General features: G+C 38.3%; 1 protein-coding gene across 1 annotated transcript; it reads left to right on the forward strand.

Moving 5' to 3' along the window:
- The first annotated feature begins 2,875 nt into the window (after positions 1-2,875).
- On the forward strand, positions 2,876-25,464 carry rnd1b (Rho family GTPase 1b). Its single transcript, XM_028452058.1, has 5 exons — positions 2,876-3,096; positions 4,313-4,400; positions 20,126-20,235; positions 20,341-20,475; positions 23,355-25,464. Exons 1-5 carry the CDS (start codon positions 2,977-2,979, stop codon positions 23,598-23,600), a joined length of 699 nt encoding a protein of 232 aa, XP_028307859.1. The 5' UTR covers positions 2,876-2,976; the 3' UTR covers positions 23,601-25,464.
- Positions 25,465-26,491: the final 1,027 nt, after the last annotated feature.

Genomic DNA, 26,491 nt, shown 5'->3' on the forward strand with positions numbered 1-26,491 from the left:
ACCAACTCTCCACAGACTGCAGAGCCTCAGTTGTTAGTTTTTATAGGAGAGGCGGGGCCAACAATGACTGAGAAGCCACCAAAACGTCACAAACCACAATTTTCAACCAATAGCAAAATTTGATTGTAATAGCAGTGCTTCAACACATAGAGGGCAGTCACTCTACATTTTTACAACTAAATATGCCAAATTTAAATATTTTGACTTAAATGTCTAGACATTGGCCTCCATGGAAATCATCAAATCTGGCAACGCTACTTGCAAGCTGCATGACCTCTGTTGGTTATTAGTGCAACACAAACGACACTTTGCTTTTTTTCTAACATCTGCGAGTAACACATGAGAGTGAACTGTAAACTTTACCACACATGGTCGGCATAGCCATAATATGAACTATCAATCGCTGAAGGCTCACAAACATTTAAAAAACATTAAAAAACGAAACATTTTTAATGATGAGATCAGGAATGTCTTGTATTGTATTGCACACTTTTCCAAACACAGACTAGTATTAAGTAGCAGGACTATCCTGATCCAGATGCTGCTGTTGGGGAATACATTTAATAAAAATGCTAACAACACTGAAATAAATTTTCTTAAGCATGTAGACATATCTGCCACTACCAGGGCTTTGTGTGATGACAAGGTGACATATAGGGCTATAAAACACAGACAGTATCTAGCATGAGTATATTGGCTGTTTGTGGACAATGGTAAATTGCTTTAACCTCCTGGGGCAAAGCCCAGCAGGAGCTGGGATTGGCAACGGTAAGTAAATTAGGCAGGAGGCCGCCAGACTCTGAAGAAGGTGCTTAATCGACTTTTATCTTTTAATTTCCCTTTTCCATATACGAGAGCCTGTTTCCATACAGTAATGCCCTTCACGGTGTGAAAGTCACTGCCTTAAGTGACTCCAGGGGTTTGACCAGCACGGGCCAGAGAACAGAGGCTTGATCCTCCCATCAGGGGGGGCTCAGCCTCACACTGTCATCAGAATAGTGTCACATTTACCACTTACACAGGTCACACCTTTGAAGAGAAAACAACTGTTTGGATGTAGAATTGAAAGCTGTCAGTCAGTTGAGAAATTGATACAGTGGGGGAAGAAAACATCATAATGTTAGATATAGATCCACAGTTTTGTTCATTTAGGACCAAATTCTAAATATGATTTACTATTACATTTGACAAGCTTTCGATCAGAGCGGGGCCCACAAAAATGTGATTGTCTGATCCAAGGGCCACATTATGAACATTTATGTTAGCATTTAGAAAAATAACCAAGCTGAGCATTACTACAGGAAAGAACTAAGGGTTTTGTCTCTGTAGTCTTGTGTTGGTTTTCTTGGTGTTTGTTTACCTTTTGTGTTTTTTCTTGTCTATATGGCACATTTTCATAACCTTTTTGTATTTTTTGAGTCATTTTGTGTGTTTTTGTTATATATATTTTTTGTGTTATTGTATTTTTGTGCATTTTTCTGTCATTTTGTGCAATTTTGTTAGCATTTTGTGTCTTTGAAGTCCTTTTGTGTATTTTGTTTTGTAGTCATTTTGTGTTGAAATGGTTGTTCAGTGCTTCTTTGTTTCCATTTTGTGTACTTTTGTTGACATTTTGTGCATTTTGCTGTCGTTTTCTGTGTTTCTGGAGTTTTGTATGTTATGTTGGGCTTCACATAACTTCCATTTTCCTGAATTACAATTTTGTTTTGGGGCCCTCACGAAATTAGACCGAGGGCCCCGGGCCAACAGTTGCCTAGGTCTGTATTAAACATGTGGTGAAAGAGCAGGTACATCATCATGAGTAAAATCAAACCATCTCAAAATGAGTTTACAAAGAATAATAAGTCTTATTTTGATCAAACAGTCTTGACTAAAGTATAGATTAAAACAAACCAATCAGTCTTCAGTGAAACTGTCATTGCATTTATTGGTTTTTAGTTGTGGTTTGTTATTGATCCACTCTGTTTATCAATTCAATTCATTTCCTGCTTGTGCACCAAACAAGTGAGGGTCTCACAGGTGACGATAGGACTACTCACTGCATACATAATAAAAATATATAATAAATGAAGTATACTGTATACACACATACTAGACGTTTTAAAAAATGACTCTACATAATATTATATGATTACAAACTCAGCTTCTTGTGGATGAGTTTTGACAAAACAATGTTGGTGATTTTTCTGTAAGGTTATAGTTCATATGCTTTTATTTTGTTTTTACACAATAAGGTAGGTTATTAATAAGTTATAAAGAGAAATATCTTTTTCCAGACTGAACAGTTACAGAACTAGTACATATATTAAAAGTAAAAAATAAATTAAAATAAAACAACTAAAAAGAAACGGTCAGAGGTTTTATCAGAAATCAATACATTCAAATTGTCATAAACAGTTAAGGCTTGTTTGGTTTCGTTATCTCATTCATATAAACTAAGAAAAGTGGGTAGGTAAAAAAAAAAAAATAAAAAAAATAAATAAATAAATAATAATAATAATAATAATAATAATAATAATAAAAATAATAATAATAAAAATAATAATAATAAAAATAAACTAGCAGAAACCACTGATATTTCTATACAGGATAAAAGCTACAAAATTAAAATTAGAATAGAATTGGGTTGATAAGTTGTGCTTGGGTCACTATTTATAGGGTAGGGTGTTTTCCGCCGCCTATGATTAATAAATATATTTAATTTGTCACTTAGGGTGCACATATTGCCACATAATGTGAAGTCGGTGTATTTCCATGTGTCCTTGTTCCTGCTACCCGTGAACGCCTCGTGCGCTGCATGCTTCTCTCTGATTGGCTGCTGCTCGCCTCTATAAAGAACCGCAGTGGCTAATTCAATCACATCATCTACGGACGTTATCCGAGAGCTGTGGACGGGACTCCGCGGTCTCACGGCTTCCTTTCTTGATTGTTTCTCCTCGCTTTTCTACACAAATACGCTGGACCGTCGCTGACAGTATGAAGGAAAGGAGAAACACACAGCCGCTGGTGGTGAGGTGTAAACTGGTGCTGGTGGGAGACGTTCAATGCGGGAAAACGGCGATGCTACAAGTCCTAGCCAAGGACTGTTATCCAGAGGTATGCTGTGCTAAGACAATATCATTTTCATTTTAAGCAATTAGTTAAAATACATCTTAATGATGTCTTAGGAAATAGGCAAAAATGTATACTTATGTTTATTTATTTATTTTTAAATAATTGTTTTGATTTTAGTGTTAGTCACTCTCATAAACTGTTACAATAGTTCTTGGTTTTGATGTAGATTGTTTATTCTTGTACGTATTTGTCAATTAAAAGAAGGGGGAGAAAAAAAATCAGGGTTTCTCAAATGGTGGTACATGTACTCCTAGGGATACGCGATGGCGCTACAGGAGGTCCTTGAGAGAGAGAGTGATAAATAAACAAATAAAGGCATTAAAAATATGTGGATTTTAAAATGTGTATCTTTGGCTATAAATGATAATAATGATAATGATTTTGATTAGAACATGAACTGTAAATACAAGAGTCCCACACTAGGTGGGAGATGACCGTAAATAATAAAAACTGTAGAAATAAATCTATACTGGAGGCATTAAATACTGTTTCATTCCACTTATTTACAAAGTTAGATTCTTTAAAATGTGTAATCAGAGAATGGGGATACTTGAGCCAAAAAAGTTTTTAAGAATCACTGCAATAGATAATACCAGGCTGTACTTGTATATTGGCCTCGTGGCCTACAGAATATTTCATTCAGCTGCAGTAGGGATCGACGATACAGATTTTTTTTTTTTTTTTTTTTTTTAGGGCCGATATTGTTTTTTTCTTTTTTGGAATTTTTTTCCATTTGCCTTAGCCGATGGCCGATATTTGGAGCCGATTCTACTTTTGGTCCCTCAATTTACATCATAAAACTTTCACAATGATGATAACAAATGGTACAACTCTCAATTTTCAAAAAAAGGAACATTTATTGAAATTAACAAAGGTGAGGTAGAACGACAACAAGTTAAAAAAAAAAAAAAAATGTAACAAATATTAAAAACAGGTGATGTAAAAAATATTTTACAAATATTAAATAACGCGAATTGGCAAATGCAGCAGCCCGCATCGGCTGACGCGGATACATGTAAAAACCGCAAAAATCGGCCGACGATATCGGTCTATCATAGCTGCAGTGATTCACATACTACTTTTATACAGTACATAGGAGGAAAACATAATCTGGTGTCTATAGCATTAATGTTTGATGTTGTGCTAATTTATAAGTCACCTTTGTTTCTGACACCTTTGATATACTCTTTGTTGGCAGACCTACGTACCCACAGTGTTTGAGAACTACACTGCCTGCTTGGAGCTGGAGGAACAGCGAGTAGAGCTCAGTCTGTGGGACACTTCAGGTAACACATCTATGTGCTTGTGTCTGTACAATCTGTGACCAACACTGTGGGTTAGTGCAATGCTGGATGTTTTTTTTTTTTTTTTTTTTTTTTATCAATTCGATGTCATCAAAAATTGTTTAGGATATTCACTTTATAGTCAGTGATGTGAGTGTATGTATTATCAAAGAAAAGCTTTGTCTCATCATTTTGTGTGCTTTGAGTATAATTTGGATTTCCATATGGCTCATTAGAAACCAGGCAGAAAACGTTGATTATTCCGCTTCCATGGGTTTAAGACTGACTTTGGGCATCATATGTTCATTTACACTAAGGGTGGAAAAAGAGGGTCAATGTGTCAATTGTGGGTCTCTGGGGGGGAAATCTGCTGCTCTTGTGCTGACCTGAATCCTGTGAGCCCGGGTCTGCAGCACCTGTTTGATTCCCTTCATGCTGGCTGCACACGTTCCACTCCATCCGTGCTCAGCGTGTCTACAACCTCACTGGGTCACACTAGTTGAGCAAATTGTGTCTGTGTAAAACAAATCCTTTACATAACAGACCCACTTGTCGGAGCTGATTCAGTATTCTCGTGTACTGTCTGGGTTTTTTTTTTTTTTTAATAAAAGTGTAATTCCCTGCACAGACAAAATGCTGTTCTTTAATCCCAGACTTGACTTTTGGTCTGTGCAGCACGTGTGGCCCTGATGCCAGGGCTGCACAGAAGCTTCCTGTTGAGCAGGAAGGTTTTCTAGAGCAGACGAATAACGGAGCTCAGAAAGTGTGCTGACCTGCATTCTCCTCCATATGCTGAGCTGTCAGCCACTCCACCAGCATGATGCCAGGGATTAATACTGTGAATAGGACCACTGGGCCACCCATTCTGAGTGACCCACTGAGATTCAGACACTTTTCTTTTCTTTCTTTCTTGAAAGTTGCAACAGGTCTGATTCTGACTCTTTGCTGTATTGTTTCACAGACAGGAATGTGTGTCAATAGCTGTTTCCATCTAAATGGCGCAATAAGGATGTAATGATTCACTCAACTCCCGATACGATTCTCTCTCGATTTATTTTACAAAATGGGACTCTACACAAATGACTGAAAAATATTCCTTTATTTTTTTTGGGAAAATACTGTATTAATTTTTTCATTGTCAAAAGAATCAATTGATAAACGATGCAATTTAACTAACAATAAATCTTGAATGAAATAAATAAAGGAATAATACAAATGAAGAAGAAGCCTATTAATTTAGATTCTGGTTCTGTAGTAAACAATGCAAAACTGCATAATAGTTCCTTTTCTTTTTAAAAGTGCAACTAAAAATGTATTTTGTGCCTTAACAATTGGATTTTTCCAATTTTCACTGTATTTACGTCAGGTATTTGTTTGAACCAGCAGAGGGTGCTGGTAACCCCAGTGGTTGGTTGGCATGCAGAAATTCTTGCAGTGAAGAAGAGATGCTATGCGCTAGCAGACAGAGCTAATAGAAAAATGTGACTCTTACAGATATTCACGTAATATTACAGATATTCTTTCGGTGCTAAAGGGCTAAGGAATCATTATGAACATGTTTAAGAGTAGAAGGCGGCCAGAAAGAAAGTAGTAGCAGATTCCGCCCGCCGCCAACACTTTCAAACAAGAGAAGGATAAATATATAGCGCCCTCTGCTGTTTAAAAAAAAGTACTGCGATTCAATTTTCAGAATATCGATGTGAACCGCGATTTTTAACTGCTTTACGATTAATCGTTACATCCCTATGGCGCAATTAAAAACTGGTAATGAAATGAAATAATTTGTTAAAACACTCAAATGTTGCCATTAAGATTTTATGCTTTCATGAGGTGGAAATTCAGACTTTTCGATATTTAAATGAGTCGCAAAAGTGCCGTACATGGTCACATGACCGCTTCTCTCTGAAAAAATATGACGTGGTACGTGTTGACAGAAGAGGAGACTGGGACATTTATTAGGATTATACTTAAAAAATGATTACTGCCACATTAAATGTGAAACAACAAAGGAATATGGAGTGTTATTAGGTTTGGAGCGTCCATCTTCCTGCAGCAAAGTCTGGCGAGATGAGATTTCACAGGAGTTTACGAAGCTCCTGCCCAAAACAACGTTCAATGGAAACGCATTCAAAGCGCAATTATACTTTGTCCAAACTTTTGAAATCTCTTTTATTTTGGGAGAATCTGTAACGGAAACCCAGCTATTGTTAAAGCTGATACCCACAATTAATGGTGTGAGAAAAAATCAAATCGGCAACTATATCGCAATATTTCATAGCACGATTATCGTATTGATCCAAAAAATGTTCACATCGTTTTAATCAGGTTTTTTATAAAGAAAAAAAAACATCTAATTGTACTAACATATGTAGGACCCTATAATATCTGCGTTAACGGAATCGACCAATGAAAATGTTTAAACGTGGAAATGGACAAAATCGGCATGAAACGCCGTTACCGTGTGGCAAAGAACGTTTTTTTTTTTTTTTTTTTTTGGGGGAAATGTTTCATCTTAAACCACCACAAACACCCTCTAAAACAACGCAAATCATCACTGACTCCTAACTACAGAACCTCTAGTGCCAGTTTAACTTTGCTGTGCCTATAAAGATCCGTCCGTGTGTCGTGTAGCGCAGCGGCGCTCCGTGAAAACGTGATCATCTTTAATCATCTTCCCCTGCTCAGTGTGCGAACTGTTATGCCTGGCTAACTAAGAATAACTTAGTCCGTGTTGTCTTTTAGTTCTTTTTGTTCGTGTCTTGTAAGTTCACATCCAGTCAGCAAGCTACCTCAAGTACAAATGTTTCAGTGGGAACTTCCGGTTTACAAAAGAAAAGTTTTTTGGAGCAAAGTTATTAGACTGTTACATTCTAACATCTCATCAGAGCTACAGTAAAATGCATGTTGAAATAAAGAATTAATAAAAAGTTAACTAATGAAAACAATCACAGTTTATACTTAATTAATTATTATTATTGTTATTTTTTAAATTAAGCAATGAAAAATGTAATTTTTTTTTAATTTAGAGTGTGCATGGCTTATTAGCCAGAACTTTGTTTTGTTGTTTTCCTAAAAAAGATGTTTTGTTTTTTAACTTCAATGTATTGCATGGTGTTACTTTTGTCAAATTACACAGAAGATAGGATCATTTAAAGTAGGTTAATTTAAACTAAGTTGATCAGAACTTAATTAATAAACCTTATCAGATTCAGTAAATTTATCCCCGAGAGGAAATCAGGTGACATTAATGCTGTTCTCATACATCTTTATGACATATAAATAATTAAAAAGGAGCAGTCAGAATAGTCCATGACACTACAACTTATATCTACCTTTTAATTGTGTGTACTTTATTTTTGACATACATTTTTGTTTAATTATGAGGTTTTTTTATTTTTTATTTATTGTTTCCTCACAAGAGTTCAAAACTAATATTTTCTTTAAAAAAATGATAAATATTTAAAAAAAAAAACAGAATTTGGAGAAAGGTTAAACAGATTTTATTGGGCCCTACATATGCACCGCACATAAACGCCCGGTCAGTAAACCACATCAGACCTTATTAAACTACCTAGTCACTCCTCAATGCATTTTAGCCTGGAAGTTGATTGCACTTTATTTTCATAAAACATATTGGGCACTTTTATATATGTTTGTGGTTACTTTTTAAAATAATTTAGGAACTTATCAGAATCTGTTGTAGAAGCAAAAAATAAACTATTTTGGAAAATATAATTTGACTTTTTGATATTGGTTATCAGTTAGTTACCATTTACTTGTTCTCTAAAATGTATTTCATACCATTTTGTACTTGTAAAGGTGAAATTTGTAATTATTGATTTTTGCGATATCTATTGTATTGTTTAGTATCGGGATATATCGTATCGTGACACGCCAATTGTTAATCATATCGTCAGATTCATGGCAATGCACACCCCTACCCACAATAATCTGTAGTGGATAAAATCATAGTGTAGGCCTCATGGATATCATGTACTCAAAAAATAAACAGTTACATAATCGGGTGTTCACCGCATTTTCAACTGGTTGAGAGAGGAATTACTGCAGTATATTGACTTAGGATGGTCTATTTTACTGTCATGGTAAGTGAATATTGTAGAATAATTCCACACTAGTAGTAATACACGCACGAAGACACATGCTTACATGCAGCTTCAGAGATTTCAATTGTCGGTCTTATCCATTTACACGTATGATTTACACTGTAACACAGAGCGCTACTGTTTACCTTCCTATTTAGAAGTGCAACATTGAACAGAGTTCGGACTGAAACGCGGCGCAGTGTAGCGTTCGGAAAGTTGTGTAAAGAAGTACAGCAGTATATTAAAAATTCTTATCATAACGAAAATATATACCGGTATTCGGTATGAACCAGCATACCACCCAGCCCTACTTGAAAGTTGTTTATCTCTACTGTAAACACACGTTTGGTTGACATTTTCGAGCATTGCATTGTGGGATGTGAAGTCCCGTAAACGGGTAACAGATGCATAGACATTTTTGTTCTAGTTTATGCCCAGTGATATTAGAAAGAAGTAGAAACACTTCTTTGCATCTGTTTACAGTACTCCACATCCCACAATGCAATGTGTGAAAAAGTCAACAAACGGAGTGTTTAGAGTGGAGATGAAAACAAACAAGTGAGAGTTTCACCTTTTTTCCTTTCTTTTTGGAGTAAATGATGCTGGATACAATTAATCTATTTCTATGTTCATCGGGAGTAGCAGCTTTATATGACAATTTTATTGGTCATATGACCGTCAGGCTCCTGCTGAAGGATATTATGTTAAGAATCTGTTGGTAATGGTTGGCTCCACTCAACTGCGATGTTTCCTTTGTTGTTGTAATTTGCTCTAATTGTAAAGAGCGGAAGCCTCGACTGCCCCGCCACTCAGTGCGTCTGCTCACATCCTGCATCTCCTTCATTGATCGGAGTGACCACATCAGGGGCGGCGACTTTATATGGATCCACCATTAATTTACAGAGTAAAATCAATCTACCCATTTTAATCAGCCTGTTCTGATCGAAATATCAGAGGGAGATAAAGAGGGGATGGTATACGCTGTCCGTGGTGGTAGGTCATAAATCTCCCTATAGTGTTAGTATGTGATTTAATTCATGCTCGGTTTCATATAGCTAATAAAGGCTTTGGTTGTTTTGATGATATTGTGAGCATAATCCTAATTGTGCAATAAATAAATGACATGTATTTGGAATGAACCCAACATCTATTTAAGGCTCAATGACGTATAAGGATTGTTTCATAATATGGACATCATCTTACAAAGTTGCTTGAAAAAAATAAGAACTGCTTTTAAATCTTATACAGGACTATTATATAACTAAAATAGGACAGGAAATAATTTGAATACATTTAGTAATTAAAAAAGAAAAAATCAAAACAGCAGTTATGGCCAGATGGTTGCACCACATGATATGTTGAAACTTTAAATTACAGAAGCAATTTAGTAAATCAAATGAAAATCAAAGTGAGCGCATATTTACTAAGTTACTACATATTTGCTATATTTTTATGCATTCAAACCTGTTTTTTACTAAAATAAATGCAGTTGGACAGAATATTCTGGTGTCACGTTGTTGACTCTTAGGCTTGTTAAACTACAGTATATGTGATGGTAAAGGAGAGGAAATGTTCATGATAATGAAAGTGATTTTTAAATGGTCACTAAGCCTCCAGCAACTTTTGGAATCCAGTCCACCAACCAACGAATTAATGCTTTCATTCTGATCATATAAATCACTTGTTTTTATGTGTGATGATCTGTTTGAGCTACGAATAATATCAACCCATAACCTCAATATATATGTATATAATCAGCAGCAGATCAACCTCTTACATCTTTTCAAGTTATTACCATCATTGTGGAAAACACTACACTTGCCACTTGAAATGTCTAGAAAGTGTGGAAAACTGACATGTGCAATTCTGCCCATAACCGTGTTCAAAATGTGTTATGGTTGGAGTAGTGATCATGTTATCCTGTGATTGAAAATGAATGCAGAGCTTCATCTGAAGTGTTTTCTGAAATTACACTGTTACAAAAACAGGTTAAACTGTTGGTGTATTAGTAGTTTAGTTTATTTGTGTTGTGGTTTACTTTCATTTACTTACAGAAATCACATCATTACACAGTAATGGAAGCTCAAAAGGAGTAGGCTGAAGTTTATATGCGCCTACCCCTATATTCATATTCTCAGTGCTCGTACATTTCAAATTTTTATTCCCATTGGGAACTCAACCAACAACTGCATCTCACAAATTACATAACATTGGAAAAGTTACCCAAGTTACCGTAAAAGTTCAAGTACACCATTGTCGTACCCAGGCACACGCAACCATGAGCATGTACCTGTTTGAGTTACATTTTCCTATTACAATTGCATTTTCAACCATACAATCAATAACATAGACCTTACAAGTTGCAGCAATCGACATGGTAAAAGCTTGTAGCTACATTAGTAGAAATGGTGACGAGTTGGTGTCACAGCTGAGGCATTGCACCTCAAAGCAAACGGCTTTCGTGCAAAACTTGAGGGTGATTCGCTGGTTGGCGGTAATTCAATGTTTCATAAATAATGTTTTTGGACCATATCACGCTTTTACATTGTATTTTCTCCATTACAATGCATGATTGAGGATCTAGCAGTGTGGCTAACATCGCTCTAGTGACATAATTTTGTTATTTTCATCTTAACTCTTGTTTTTTTTTTTTTTTTTTTTTTCAAATCATCTGAACTGAAGCATAGACACTGTAAGTTTAATAACAGTAGGTGACTCTTTTAACACTATTACTATCACTTGTTTGTTACGATTTCAGGAAGTTTAAAAGCGGAAATGGATATACTCTGAAACATAATTTAGAACATTATAAAATAGAAAATAGGAGGCCCAAGACATGCAAACAATACATTTTAGGAAGAATGATGAAGTGACACCTATGTGCACGCTCTCTGACCCTGACTGGGAATAACAGATGATTTACAGTCCCATAATAGCACACATGTGCACATTAGGGCTGGGTGATATGAACCAAAATTCATATCTCAATAAATTTTTTCAAAATAACAATATACGATACAAATCTTGATAATTTTAATTCAAATCGACAAAAAAGACAATTCTGCTGATGCAAGTTATGTAAATATATAATTGTGACTTGTCATTGACATTGAAATTGAGAATTGGCTCTGGCTCCCGACAGATTTGAATTCAGCAGGTCAAAAACTGCAAGTACGCCAGATTTCATGCTTGTAGACATTTGCATAATAATTCCCCTAACAGACCAGACTGCTATAAGAGACGGCACAGTAGTGGAAGCAGCTATTCCTAAAACAAGTATTTTAAAACAAAATAAGCTCTAAAAATGTGTGTATATATTGATATAGGCGATATCGCCAAAATAGAAAACTTGATATATCTTGAATCTCAATATATCGCCTAGCACTAGTGCACATGTATCTATCTACCAACTATGCTAAATAAATGATATATGAAGCAGGTGATGTTTAGCTACAGGATGGAAGGTGTCATTAGCATTAGCCATGTCAAAGTAAAGCTTGTTAACAGTTCAGCTGTGGTGATGCCCAGGAACAAAGGCTCATTCTTTCTCTCGCAGCAGGAAGCATCACCCAGGACTCGAAGCGAGAGACTGTCTGACGCAGTGTGTATGCGTGTAATTTTATTCTATTACTGTCTTTTCAATTTTCATATCTTAACTTGGCTGTAAACCCTGTGTTGCAATAGTTGGTTGGAGTGTGGGTGGCGGGGCCACTCTCACCCTCAAATATGTGAGTCATCCCATGGCTGGCTCATTAATCTGTCTGACCCCTGCATTGTGAGAGAACGAGTGCTAATGGTGGAAACTGCCTCTGTCACTCACTGGATTGGCACAAACGCAACAAAACACACACACACGCACAGATGCACGCACACCAACTCATGCACATACAGAATACCATCTCATCCCCTCCCCCACCTACACGTTCCAACACAAGGACCTCCATCTCAGCCTGTGAAGCCTACTTCCACTTTCTGGCCCAGTTTCCACCCCACATTCCGCTCTGGGCAGCCAAACCCTTAAGGAAGGATGAAGATCAGCTCAGCAGCCGGAATTTGGTCCTTTTATTCCTGCTGTTATTCTCGGTTAAGCAGCTTTTTACTCTTTATGCTTCAGAAACCCCACGTGTGCTGGAGTGACATGGTCTATAGAGGAATGAGTAAATAAATCATTTCATGTGTGCTTTTGAGCAGATGGTCATTGATCTGTCCATCCAACCACCCTCTGCTTGGGAGACTAGTGCTAATACTGACTACTGGATCTGAGCCATTTAATAGCAAATATGGGAACTTTGATGTGATGAAGAAGGAAACTAATCATAATTTTCTTTTCTCTTTGCCTTTTTTTCCCATCATGAAAATATAACATAAGTGAAAACAAAGCTCCTCTGCTTAGAAGTCTGTACTGAATGACGCACACAAGATACAGTTGGTGTTTTTAAGGGTTTTACAGAGGCTTCAATAGCCCCTCCCACTTCCCTCCTATCTTGCAGGGTGACTTATTTGTCAGCTTTAATGGTGAAGGCCCAGTGCAGCTCTCCATTGATCCTAGCGATTTGATCAGTGGCCATTTAATGCAGGAACACAACCTGCGTTCCCACAACCCTTCCAGGAGATTGAGAATCTGATTGACCTGTGGCAGCAAATGCAACACACACATACACTCTCTCTCTCCATGTGGGGATAATTGTATAACACAGCTGAGATTGTTAAGAAATGTATTTTTATTGCTATTTAACCATCTATAGCACTAAAAACTGTATTTGCAGGAGTTTCTATTTCTATTTTTTTTTTTTTTTTAAAGCAAAAGTGTGTTTCAATCACTGTGTTGTGGTACATTAGTCTACTGCAGAGATGGGCAACTTACTTCTACACAAAAATGTGTAGAAGTAAATTATGACATTATCAACATTTGTTAGTATTTAGAAAAATGACCAAAGCATTAATACAAGAAAGAACAAAAGGTTTTGTCTCTGTAGTCCTTTTGTGGTTTTATTTTTTTTTTTTTAGACCTTTTTGTATTTTTTCATTTAGTCTATTTTCTTGTCAATAAGCTGAATTTTATATTTTTTGAGTCAGTGTGTTTATTTTTTTGTGCATTTTCAATGGCATATTGTGGGTCTTTGAAGTCATTTTGTATTTGTTGTTTTTTAGTCATTTTGTGAATTTTCTTGTCATTTTCTGTGTTTCTGGAGCTTTGTATGTTATGTTGGGCTTCATATAACATCCAAATGCCTGAATTACAATTTTGATTTGGGGGCCTCACAAAATTAGGCCGAGGGCCGCGTGTAGCCCCCGGGCGCCAGTTGCTTATGTCTGGTCTACTGGGATAGATCGATTAGTAAGATGTTTAAAGGCCTTAAATTGTAGTCGGTATTAAGATATTTTTTTGCAAATATCACAGCAATCATTTGAATATAGATTGTGTACGTGTCGTTGCATTGAAAGTAGATACAATACAATAATGCTGGATTGTGCCATTTGGTTGTCGGCAACACTAGTACTTCTCTCAATGCATACAGTAGTTCAAAGAAGGTTTAAAAAAAAAAAAAAAAACACTGTTTTGTCCAATCTAAACAAAAGATGTTAATAAAGGAAGATAATTATTTTCCTTTTTTCCTTTACTTTACTTTAGCTGTAATGTTGTAAGTTGTTAAAGCAAAGGTAAATGCATAACAGTCACAAGTGAAAAGGTGAGTTTTGTCACTCTTTTCTCACTGTTTTTATCCCCCGCCACAAATTGTGGAAGGGAGATGTAGGTTTGAGTTCCCTCCATGTGTCTGTCCGAGTTAAAGGGGACAGATTTTCTCAGAAACTGTTTAAAATACGATAACCAAATTCGGTGTCTGGCTTCAAGGTATCAATACCTTGATGGAGTTTGAAAATGAGAATTATTGCTTCCGGAGTTATTGCCCTTGTTCTGTTTTTTTTTTAATTTTTTTTTTTTACTCTGTTCGAGGTATCTTCAAAGGGGACAGCTTTTCTTAGAAACCGTTTAAAATAGTTAGTAATCCTATATTCTGATAGTATTTTCTTATGTATACATCTAAGATTTTAGATTTAAGACATTTAGGAATAAGTTGTGCGTTATGGCAACCAATCTGTCTTCTTGTTATAGCGGCTGATCACTCAGTGCGTCCTAACCCAGACCTTCATCTAAACAAGCCACACTACAGAGCTCACTCACACATGCTGTCCCTCATAGGAGAAAAAAGCCAAAAGTGGCATTTTTCATCAGCAAATTGAACCCAGAATTGTCTTTCTGGTAAGACTTAATTTGATTTAAAATGATCAAGATTTATATTGAATTGCGCCATTTTGAGAAAAAATGTCTAGATATGAGCTTTGGTCCACCACTAGATTTAGACTCCTTAATCATTCGCTTCCTCCTGTATTTTACATCAAACCTTTTACCCATGCAACTCATTGTCTCCTCATCGTATATTTTGGTAGCGTCACAGAGGTCTAGGAAATTTAGTACAGTATTTAATAATTTTTCAATTTTTTTGTCGAGTAGATGCAGCTTTAAGAAAAGCAATGGCATTGATCAGAAAAAGGTTACGACGTTACAGAAGAAGAAGGTTTTGGAAATGAACACATTCTCACGTGGACATAGCAGAGGTTGCATGAATTTCCTAAATAAAAATACTGTCAAAGTATTAATTCCTAATTTGCAGTAATCTTGTTTCTCAAGGAAGAAAGCAATATTTTACTTTGAAAAACACAGTCTCCTGTTGACTTATTTTTGACTACTTAAAGCTAAACAATTGTTGAAATAAGCGTGGCCTTTTGTTCCGTTACATCAGCGTTTGTTTTCTTCAGGACACCGAGTCCTCTGGATTTCATCACAGCTTGTCATTATTCTGCTCACAGCAGTCGGCAGCTGGCAAATTCACTTTTCCCCTTTGCTAATGTGGAAAATCATTAAGTATTCATGAAACTCATCCATCCCTGTTGTGCATGTAGTGTGAGCCCTTTTTCATATGTTTTCTTCACATGCATTGTTTCCAGCTCTGTAAAATCAATTAGGGTGCTTGTGTGATATGAGTAATGGGTGATGATTACACGCACTGTGTTTGTTATCTGGAGTTGTAAAGAAGAACACTGAATCCCCTTTGGGATTCACACACCGAGTAGAGTAAACATGTTAATCCAACAGTCGCCCCAATCCGTCTCCTCTCATTCCAAGTTGGCTTCACCTCTGGCTGGTGGAAGATTTTTATACCTACCGTGTGTGGGTGTGTATTTGTGGCGTCCAGCTCTGCCGCAGAGCGAGGAGTGTGTGTGTCTCCCACCCCCCCATCAATGGTGGGTAGGTGGTTGGTGGTGTGCAATGATTGATTGGCAGTTAGGGCGAGTCTTTACAGAGGTGGGAGGATGCCTGGTGTCGATGGTGGATTCTAAAGCTGTTGCTGTGGTAACGGAGGGACTCGACGTATTGCTTGTGGAGCAAGGATTTTAGGGGGGGGTGGGTGCATGGTTTACCATACTTAAGGATTCTGAGCATGAGTGGGAGCATCTGCCTGCCGAGTCCTACCACTTGTGTAATCTACAGCAAGAGACGATCAATGTGGATTTGGCGCTCGATCGTCATCTTCTGAAATGATGACCAACTTTATGGGAGCTCACAGCAGAGCGGTTTCAGTTAAGCAAAGCTCAGCAGGAGAAAGCAATGCTGATGATCCATTCCCCGCAGCTATAGCCTGACACTCATGCTCTACTGCTCAATCATACAACAATAGGCCACTGGTAATTTTATTCAGGAAACTTTGCATATACTGGTGAGCATTGCTGCCTCTCAGTGCTGATACTGTTAGTTTAAGTCCCACTGGTGGCCCCCCAACTTGTAATATTCTGGCATCCTATCAGTATCTAGGGGGGTTTACGCCGCCTTTCACCCTTTGTCTGCTGGGATTGGCTCCAACATTCCCTGTGACCCTGTACAGCAGGGGTGCTCAATGTGTCCACCACGATCTACCGGTCGATCGCAGAGGCATTTTCTGTCGATCGTGCACGTGGGCCACATGACATTTTAATTTCATTTTGGCAGTTTTCACAAACCTAAAAAAAAGGTACAGAACAAATGCTCAATTGTCCAATTCTTCAACCAGAAGGGTGTAGGTTAAAGCAAAGCTTATATATATACCTACCTCATCACAACAACACAAGGCTCTCTACATTAACTCATTCAGTGCCAGCCATTTTCAGATTTTCTACCCCCCCTCAGTGCCAGCTGTTTTTGAGCATTTTGACCCACAGAATATTTTCTACTATGACTATCTGAAATCTGACACCGGATTCTGAAAGATTGAAGCCTCTACTTTCATCAAAAAAACCCATTTGTTTCTGGCTCGTTTCATTCTTTTGTAATCAGCTGTTGAATAGAGCAAGTTTTACACAGATCTTCAGTTTCAGAGTAAAAAGCTGAGAAAAAAGCCTTTTTCTAAAAAAAAAAAAAAAAAAAACAGTCAGTGACTTTAAAGCTTTTTTTTTTTTTTTTTTTTTTTTGCTTTAGTGACAACTCTAACATCTAAACATTGTTCCCTAATATAAAACTTAAAAAAAAAAAAAAAAAACACTGAGACCGGGCTTTTGATGGCAAAATTATTATTTTGCTATCTGGGTCAGAGTTGAATGATTTCTTACTGTATTTTGGCATTCCTCCAACTTTCTCTCTCGTCAGTCTGTACACACGTAACTTCCTCCCCGACATACAGAGTGTCACTGTGTTCCCGGTTTTTTTATGGTTTTATCTCACCATCACCACACTATCCATGAGTTCCACACATGCTCTGGTCGTGTGCGCTGCTGGGAACATCAACTCTGTACGTAGCGCCATTTTCTGTCTCATAAACTCCTTTCCTCTCTCCTTCTGAGCTCCGCTGAGCATGGATGATCTCTCATCCAAAGGTGTGCTGCTACCTCCTACATGTCACCTATTATTTTGCTATCTGACTAACAGGCTGGGGGTATTTTGTACCCCCCTCCACACCACCCCTCCTCCCGACACGCAGGGATGACCCGTTTAGCCCGGTTAGTTGAAGGTTTTATCTCACGATCACAACATTATCATTAATCCACTCAGGTCCACACATGTTCTGCTCGTATGTGGTGTTGTGAGCTGCTGGATACGTCACAATATCACTCTGTAGCGCCATAATCTCCCTTTTTCCTGCTTCTTCCTGCTTTAGCATCAGTGGCTAATCTCTCATCTAAAGGTGCACTGCTGCCATCTTCTGGGCACAGTTGGTCACTGCAACACCCCACAGCTTAGATATTGATGAGGGACCTCCGCCAAGGTGTTTTCTAGTAATCCCCGTGAAAAAACGCAAATGATGAGTGTCTCGTCAATGGCACTGAGTGAGTTGATGACAACGGCACAGTCACATACACCAGAAATGAAACCTAACAATTCAGCTCCTGACCACAATTTAAGGGGGCGCTAGTGCACAAAACTGTGTTACAACCTCTAATAAGTAGAAAAAGATCCCCCTTCAGCCCAAACAGGCTCTCTCACCGACCCGACCAGGTCCTTTTATTAGCAGTATTGTCAGCTATTGAAGTTCTTCTCCAGAACAAAGTGAGCTACAAATACTGAAACGCTCTGTGCTACTGACTCTCAATGTGGTTTTTATTGTGGGTTTTTGATGAAGTGAGCAGCTGTGTTTGGAGCTTCAGTGGATTTCAACTGTGAGATTATATGAGAAGGGATGTAAAGATGAATCGTGAGGCAGTTAAAAATCGATTCAAAGGTGTCACGGTTCACATCGATACTCTGTTGTTAAAAAAAAGAACTGCGATTCAATTTCAGAGGGTTCTATTTTCAAGACTCACCACCGTGTTTTAAATCAGAAGTGTGGAAGCATTTTGGCTTCCTCAAGACAAAATGGAAGAGGGGAGAAAGAGAGAACATGTGAAATCCCGGGTAAGGGAGAAACAAGAGAATGAAAGCCATAGGTTATTTGTTTTAAAGTCCTACTGTTAAGGCACAAAATACATTTTCATTTGCACTTTTAAAAAGAAAAGGAACTATTATGCAGTTTTGCATTGTTTATTGTAGAGCCAGAATTTAAATGAATAGGCGTCTTCTTCATCTGTACTATTTCTTTATTTCATTCAGGATTTATTTTTAATTAAATTGCATAGTTTATCAAGGGATTGTTTTGACAATGAAAGATAAAAGAAAATAGTACAGCATTTTGGTTTTTTTGAAGAAAGCAAATTAATATTTTTCAGTCATTTGTCTACAGTCCCATTTTGTAAAATAAATCATGAGAGGATGGTATCGTGAATCGTATTGGGAATTGAGTGAATTGTTACATCCCTACTGCAGACCATCAAACTTTCACACAGTTTTGGTTCTGCCATTGTATTTATTTCACTCCACACATAGTGGTGGTAATCTACTATTGTAGCCACAGCTGCCCTGGGGCAGACTGACAGAGGCGAGGTTTGCCATAGTCTCTCTGACCACCAACCAACACTCACTCACACACCGCATTCATCACACAACGACAATGACTTGGCTAGAGTTGGAGCGAGATTTGAACCCCTAAGCCTTGGGTTATTGGACGACCCACTCTACCACTGAGCCACGATCGCCCTAACGTGGCCAACTCAGTAGATCGCGAAGAGCTTTCCATGGTAGAAGCAGGTATAAACGATGAAACAAGATTTTACGCTAAAGCCTTGTAGTCCTGTTCTTGTAGGTAGAGTAAAACATATCCCAAATGTGGTGACGCCGATATTTAGTTCCCGCCATTAAAATAATCACCCAAAGAACTGAAAAAGTTTTTTGGGTGGGAAACTTTTACTTTTATTTTGAAAAATCCATACAATTTATACAACTGAAATGCTATGAGTAGATTACTCCGCAACCATGATATAACCCACATAATAATACAATAGGGCTGCTGTGATGCAACTTTTCCCCTTCCGGTACAATTCCAATATTGCAAACTTGGTATTTTGGCAGATTACATATATTGATCTGATATATCAGCACGAATCATGCATACTTTTGTTTTAGTCTGGAATGGTAGAAAAGGCTTGATCAAGTGATATTTGTTCAAACCTAGAAAAATTGTCACTAACAGTAAGCATGAGAAAAACTGACCTATTTATTGGAAGTGCTGGAGCCAAGTCTGGAATGGACTGCTTAAATCGGAGATTTTAAATGTAGGCCAATGTAATCCGATACTGGTTATTCTGCAACTGTGGAATTTTTACATGGATACTGTATACTTTTTTTGCCTTTCATTAACTGTTTTATCCTTTTTTTTTAACTTCCTTGTTGTTTCACTGGCTTGTTGAGAGTTTTCATACATGTTATTAATGGTTGTGTTCAAGACATTTGTATGGCACACGCTGTATGCTACTGGGCACTAGAATTTCCCTTCTGGAGATGAATAAAGTATCTGTCTATCAGTCTTTCATTTTAGTATTTAGATGTTAAAAAAAAAACCTTTGCTAATCAAATTAAAGGCTTTTCATGAATTTTCATTTGAATCAAAAATGCCCTGTAAGATGTTTTGAGAATGACAACCTGAGCAGTGATAGCAGTGTGGAATTTAATATTTGATCAAAATGTGGAATTGTTATGTAATATTTGTATTCCCTTCCTTTCAGGTTCTCCTTACTACGACAATGTGAGACCTCTGTGCTACAGTGACTCAGATGCAGTTCTGTTGTGTTTTGACATCAGTCGTCCAGACACTGTAGACAGCAGTCTAAAGAAGGTGTGCATTTATTGATTATTCTACTATTTCAAACCCTTTGTCGAGTCAGTCTGCACCATAAACACAATAGTTTACCGCAATAAACTATATTTTCTCTTTTCTCAGTGGAAGACGGAGATCCTGAACTTCTGTCCAAGCACACATATCCTGCTCATTGGCTGTAAGACCGACCTACGCACAGACGTCTGCACGCTGATGGAGCTGTCCAATCAGAAACAGACTCCAATTGCCTATGAGCAGGTGAGGGAGGCGTAACATAAGCCTTACATAGTAATATTCCACATGGACAATCTTAGTGAGTAAACACTGGAGTGTTTGGAGGAACCTAATATTTAAACAAGCAAAAAAAAAAACAAAAAAAAGCAGAAAGAATGAGAGGCTGAAAATGAATTATTAAATATAACTAGATGTGTATTAAAGTGTGTGATTAATAAAGAGCAGATAAATAGATCTGTGAAGTTTTTATTCAATAATGTAGAGGCAGTTCAAAGCATTGTTTAAAGAGTACTGATATATCCTACTCAAGTAGAAGTACGGTTACTTGATTGAAAGTGTACACAAGTAGAAGAAAGTCATACATAAAATAAGTACACGTAAAACGTAGCTTAATTAAACAGTACTCAAACTAAAAGCTACTAGTCACTTTCACCCCCCACATTTATTTCATAAATCTTCCCATGGTAGATGCAAACAGTAAATCTCATGTAGGAACTTAAAAAGGAAGAGGCTAAATCTTGCACAGTTGGAACTTAATTTATTTTCACAAAGGCATCTGTATAAATAAATGATTTGTAAATGGGTATAGCTACATTTATGTATGTATTAAGTAATGTATTTTCGGGGCTATTGAATGCACCGCATTCCTATAATTTAGTAAATTCCCAAGAAAAATCCTCATCTGTGACATAGGCCGCATCCTATTGGCTGATGAGGGTGCTCTTCAAACGACTCGGCCAATCAGAACGGGCAGGTAGGCGGGCTCCTATACTGCTGTTAACGGAGGTTTCCGTGTATATTCTGATCAGTTTCAATGGTCAAGTTTCCATCCCCACATGAAATCACATCCTCACTGCCTCGCGTCTGCATATTAGTCCATTTACAGCTTTTTATGGTCACTTTTTACTGGAACCAGACTGATACCGCTCCAACCACTCCCGCGCACCATTGCCTCAGGAGCAATCACGAGGAGTCCGAATCTGGACACAGTCACTTGTGTACAAACCCAATTTGGTTATTTAACAACTTTATGCTGTTTTTAAGTTTATTTCTATCATTAATAGGCAGATTTTTACTTTATCTGGCATGTTTCAGCTCTTTCTCTCTCTCTCTCTCTCTCTCTCTCGTGTCACTTACGTCAGCTGTCAGTCTCGGTCCTGTGTGCAATCGCTCCTGATAAATGTAACAGTGATTTGACAACTTTATACCATTTATTAATTCCTACTATTAAAAACTGCCTGAGATATCTTACATTTTAAATCTCATACTTTTTATTCGCTCTTCCCACCGTAAATGGATACGAGCCAGCACTGCTCCCCGCTCCACAAACCTCAATTTATTACCAGTATTTGGTTTGTATTTAAAAAAAAAAAAACTTATTTTATATATAAATGTATAAATTAAAACAAATATTCAACAGATATGACTTCTGCTGTCACTCGCTACAACACAATTTTCCTCCACAATCAGACACTGTTCTGCACAGATCATGACGCCTCTGTCCTGAGTTATTAAAGGGTGGGTATCATGTTTCTTTCAGGCACATAGTACCATTCTATAGCATAAACAAATAACTATGCTACCCAAATTTGTTTGGGGAAATGCAGCAAATACTGTATTGAAAAAAAAAAAAACCTCCCTCTTTAGCACACAGTTCAACTCCAAGCTTGTCTGACACGCCCATGAACACGCCCCCTTCAGTACTCATACAAACGCGCATGGATGTTAGTTCTGTTTTTTTGTGCGCTGTATTTGGGTACTTTCTAAATTTTTACATTCCTACAGTACATTAGAATGATTATGATAGTGAGGGATGCTAACGTACGGACAGATCTCTTCCCTGTTACCGACACACACACACACCCGCTTACCCGTGCTGCTCCTGGCTCTGAAGAAGTAGTCCAGAGTAGGGATTGTATTTTTGTTTTTTGTTTTTTATTGTCAGTGTACTTCTTAATCCACTTTCAAATAAGCTCTTGTTTTAAAGCAGTCATCTGAAAAGTGCCTGGAACAAACATAGCAGATCTTTTTGGGACGAGGGTCACTTCCAAAGATGAACTCGAACCATTGTTGACTAATTGTTTCATCCAAAAGAGGACCGTTTTCTTAGCATCCAAAAATAAATTACCTCGCTGAAGGCATTTTTAAAAACTAAAGTCAGGCAGCTACTACGATGAGCAGAGTTGACCGATCGACACGCATTTATCTCTCAGCTGTTTTTGATGGAGGTGTGTCCTGGAAGTGGGGGGTGCAAGTTTTTTTTTTTTTAATTTGATAAATTTCTTAATTTTGATGAGTACAGACAACATAAGCCATGGGTTTCTTACAAAAGTACTTAAAATAAGTAAATTAAAAGCTAGATCTGTGGAGGTGGGTGCTGTGGGCTGAACTAAGGAATACAACATAGGTGGGGGAGGGGCCACGTTTCCAAGGCGGAGCCTCGTCCCCTCGAGCAAAACAGCAGGAAAATGGCTGCTGGCAGGAGATTTAAAGATTACTCAAAAATACGTGGATCAATCTGAGCAACACTAAAGGTATGTTTTTCAGGAGGGAATGACAATAACATGATATAAAGCTTGAAAAAGTGATTTTTACATGACACCCCCCCCTTTAAGGTTGAGTGAATCACTTTTCCTATATTATCTTAAGCTCATTTTTGAAAGTTCAGTGCACAGTGATGTTCAGTGGCTGTTACAGTTAATTCATTCCTGCTTTCACTGGACAAATGTGTGACTGACTGAAAAATCCACACGCCCTCAACTTTAGAGGAAAATAGCTTCCTATACAGTACAAATACTCAAAAATCAGCTCTATTACAGGAACGTGAGTACATGTAATCCATTACTTTCACCTGTGTCTAAAAGTTGTAGATGAATGATAAATGTTCTGTTTGGTTCTCTCAGGGCTCTGCGATGGCAAAGCAGCTCGGTGCAGAAGCTTATCTGGAGTGTTCAGCGTTCACCTCAGAGAAAAGCATCCACAGCATATTCCGCGTGGCCGCCACAGCCTGCATCAACAAGCTACAGCCACTCCCCAAGCCCAGCCCCACCCGCCGCCTCTCCAAAAGACTCCTCCACCTGCCCAGCAAATCAGACCTGCTCTCCCCCAACTTCAAGAAAGAGAAAACCAAGAGTTGTTCTGTCATGTGAGCAGAAAGCTCCGGGGTGACAGTCTTCTTCTTCACATGCAACCCCCAGCTTCTGCCTCTTTGGTCTTGGGGAAGGGGGGGTGGGCACGATGGTTTTATCAGGGTCACCTGCTGAAGCCTTCCCTCACCCCCCCATTGCGAAACCCACCCCCCATCAGAGAAGGTGGACACCTCTCTGTCCACTTGCTCCTGAATCTTTTAGCGCCCATCCATCTCGACCAAACCAAATCAAGTAAGCTCTAATTAGCATCTACGAGTCACAGCTGTCACATTTAACTAAATAGGTACAAGGTAGTGTGAAACACGTGATGTTTTGTTTGAGCTTTTGAAGCAAAATGCCTTTCAGACATTTGAACAGACATTGTTCAAGTACAATAAGTCAGCATGAAACCTCCAGGAATCAGTAAAGCCCTGAGCACTCCTCCCTGTGAGGGTGTGTGTGACTGTGAGGCGTGAAACACTGTCACTGATGTATAGTAAATGATAAATGGGACACAGAACACGCAGAGCTAACACATGTAGCGCTCTTCCTTTTGTCTCAGAGCAGAAATAAGTTTGTGAGCATTAGTAAGGACTGTATCAACCTGCACAGATTGTTGATGCATGGATGTGTAACTCTGCAGCGCTACTTCTCCTCTTCCTCAGGCAGCTGAGTGATGAAGGCCAAAAGGGCCGTGTGATGAGTGCAGAGATAAAGGCCCTGAGCTAAAATAGGAGTTTTAGATGGGCTTCCAGTGTCTTTGCTGTCACAGATGGAATCTGCTTTCTGGAAATAGATCAGGAATATTTGAATAAAAAAAAAAAAAAGATTCTCTGCTTGTGACTAAGGCCCCGTCCACACAAAGATGGGTTGTACTGTAAACGGTAAGTTTTTTATTGTTTACGCCTTGCGTCCGCACAGACGAGAATTTGGAAGCTGAATATGATGACTTTTGAAAATGAGTCCCAGAGTGGGAAAGTCTGTGAACGCCACCCACTGGCTCGCCGTGCTGACAGTGTATATGCATACTCTGCAAGCGATGACGCCTCTGTTAACCCGCATGTGCCCCCCCCCCCCCCCCCCCCCCACAACATCAGTAACAATGGCAACAAAGCACCAGCTCTACCTTGTCGTCGGTCCACAAGCAAATCTCCTGTCATGTCTTTGTCTCCATCTATTTCATCTTGTTCCATTTTCTTTTGTATGACCTGTTTTTCCGTAACACGAGTTTTATGCGCATCCTCGGTTGCCTCCTTCTTCTGTATTTACGGCAGAGTGGATGCCACAAGGCATATTACTGCCCTCCACTGGTCCATAGTTTAACGACTAGATCCTCCCATACGTTTCACTGACATGCAGGAACTGCAGCACAGCCTTAAAAATCATCTGGTGGTTCTCTTTATGACCAAGTAAAGAGAAAATAGAAAAAACCTCCTCTCCTAATACAGACATGCTTGCTAATAGATGCTGCTTTTCTCTCTGTGTTTTTCCCTGTTTCAGTGTATTTCCACATAGAAGCCTGGTATGTTTACTACAGCGTTTTCCGCCTTTACGTGCAGACGCACACATACTGTAATTACCCATTTTAGTGGACAGCGTTTCCGTTTTGTCTCCGTGTGGATGGGGCCTAAAATGAACAAGAGGAATATGGCGAAAGAAGTCCTGATGAGTGTAACAACTTGATTTGTGAATCCAAAAAAATCAACTGAAAGATTTTGTAGCGTTGCATTGTTGAAAGTTTTTGTCAACAATTCTCAAATCTTATGCAATTTTAAAAGGAATTGCCTTTAACGTTCTGTGCAGTCAAGCTAATCTGCCTCTGGTTTTCCTCGATTTTTCACCAATCCAATGTAGCACACCCAGCCTGACTCTTTTTTTTTTTTTTTTTTTTTTTTTTTTTTTTTTTGATACGAATCCAATATTTACTGCACACGCGTTGATCTACTGACCTCTGAAAAGCAAATTACACTGTTGAAAAAACAAATGTTGCACAGCTTAGATCTTTGGCTCAATGGTTTTATGTGTGCGTGCATCTCTGTGCTTCGAACCATAAAGCAATAACTATTGAGCTGCATGTGATATGAGGTACAGTATGTTGTTGTGTGGCAATAAAGATGCAGCTTTGTGATTCCTGTCACACGGTTGGTGCTCCACGGACAAACACATTAGGGGTGAAATCATGCCCCGCTGTACAAAAAGCTGCTGATAACTGTTTGCCCGCCTCCTTCCACGCAAATAACCAGTAACAGTGTTGTGTGATGAATGTTATCAGAGTATGAGCACATGCAGGAGGGTGGAAATACAGAGGCAGCTGGGTTGATTGGAATTAGGGCTGGTGTGAAGAAACTACATAGTAGTACAACCACAGGACTACAAAGAACAAGTGATCAAAGGCACAGGCTGGCCCTGTCCAAAGAAAGCTATTTTTCCATTCTTCTTTATAATTTGAGTGTAAATGTTTGAATATTTAAAAATGTGAGTCCTGACAACTTTTTATTGTGTCTTTACGGAGCTGTGGACTGTCTCTGTTTAATTGGAGGAAGCTAAAGATGTGTTTTGTTTTTGTTTTTTTTGCACAAAGGCTCCCAGTTCATGGTCGCACACCAAATTCATCTGCATTGCCTAGCAACAAGTCAACCCTGAAAACTCAAAGTGGCTCTTTGCAATGTGCTGTGGACGGATGAGATTAGTTGACAGCCACACATCCCCCACATCTTGATCATGCTCCTGATTTTTGCTCTAATCTTATTTGTGAAATACCTGTTGGTATATATATATAATATCATTGTGGATTAGGGAGCTGCTGCCTTGGGGAGAGATGGTGGTTATATAAATGATCAGGACCATTCCTGTGCAGCCTTTGTGTTGTAGTTAGTGTGCGGTACCTAAGCATGTCCTATTTAAACTGTATG

This window comes from Gouania willdenowi, chromosome 7 (assembly GCF_900634775.1).
Source record: "Gouania willdenowi chromosome 7, fGouWil2.1, whole genome shotgun sequence".
In the NCBI taxonomy this organism is placed as follows: domain Eukaryota; kingdom Metazoa; phylum Chordata; class Actinopteri; order Blenniiformes; family Gobiesocidae; genus Gouania; species Gouania willdenowi.

Bases quoted from the DNA above. Each gene is read 5' to 3' on its own strand.
- rnd1b (XM_028452058.1), top strand. From the start codon at position 2,977: ATGAAGGAAAGGAGAAACACACAGCCGCTGGTGGTGAGGTGTAAACTG. The intron at 4,401-20,125 runs GTAACACATCTA...CCTTCCTTTCAG, and splicing joins CAGTCTGTGGGACACTTCAG to GTTCTCCTTACTACGACAAT. The intron at 20,476-23,354 runs GTGAGGGAGGCG...TGGTTCTCTCAG, and splicing joins CTCCAATTGCCTATGAGCAG to GGCTCTGCGATGGCAAAGCA.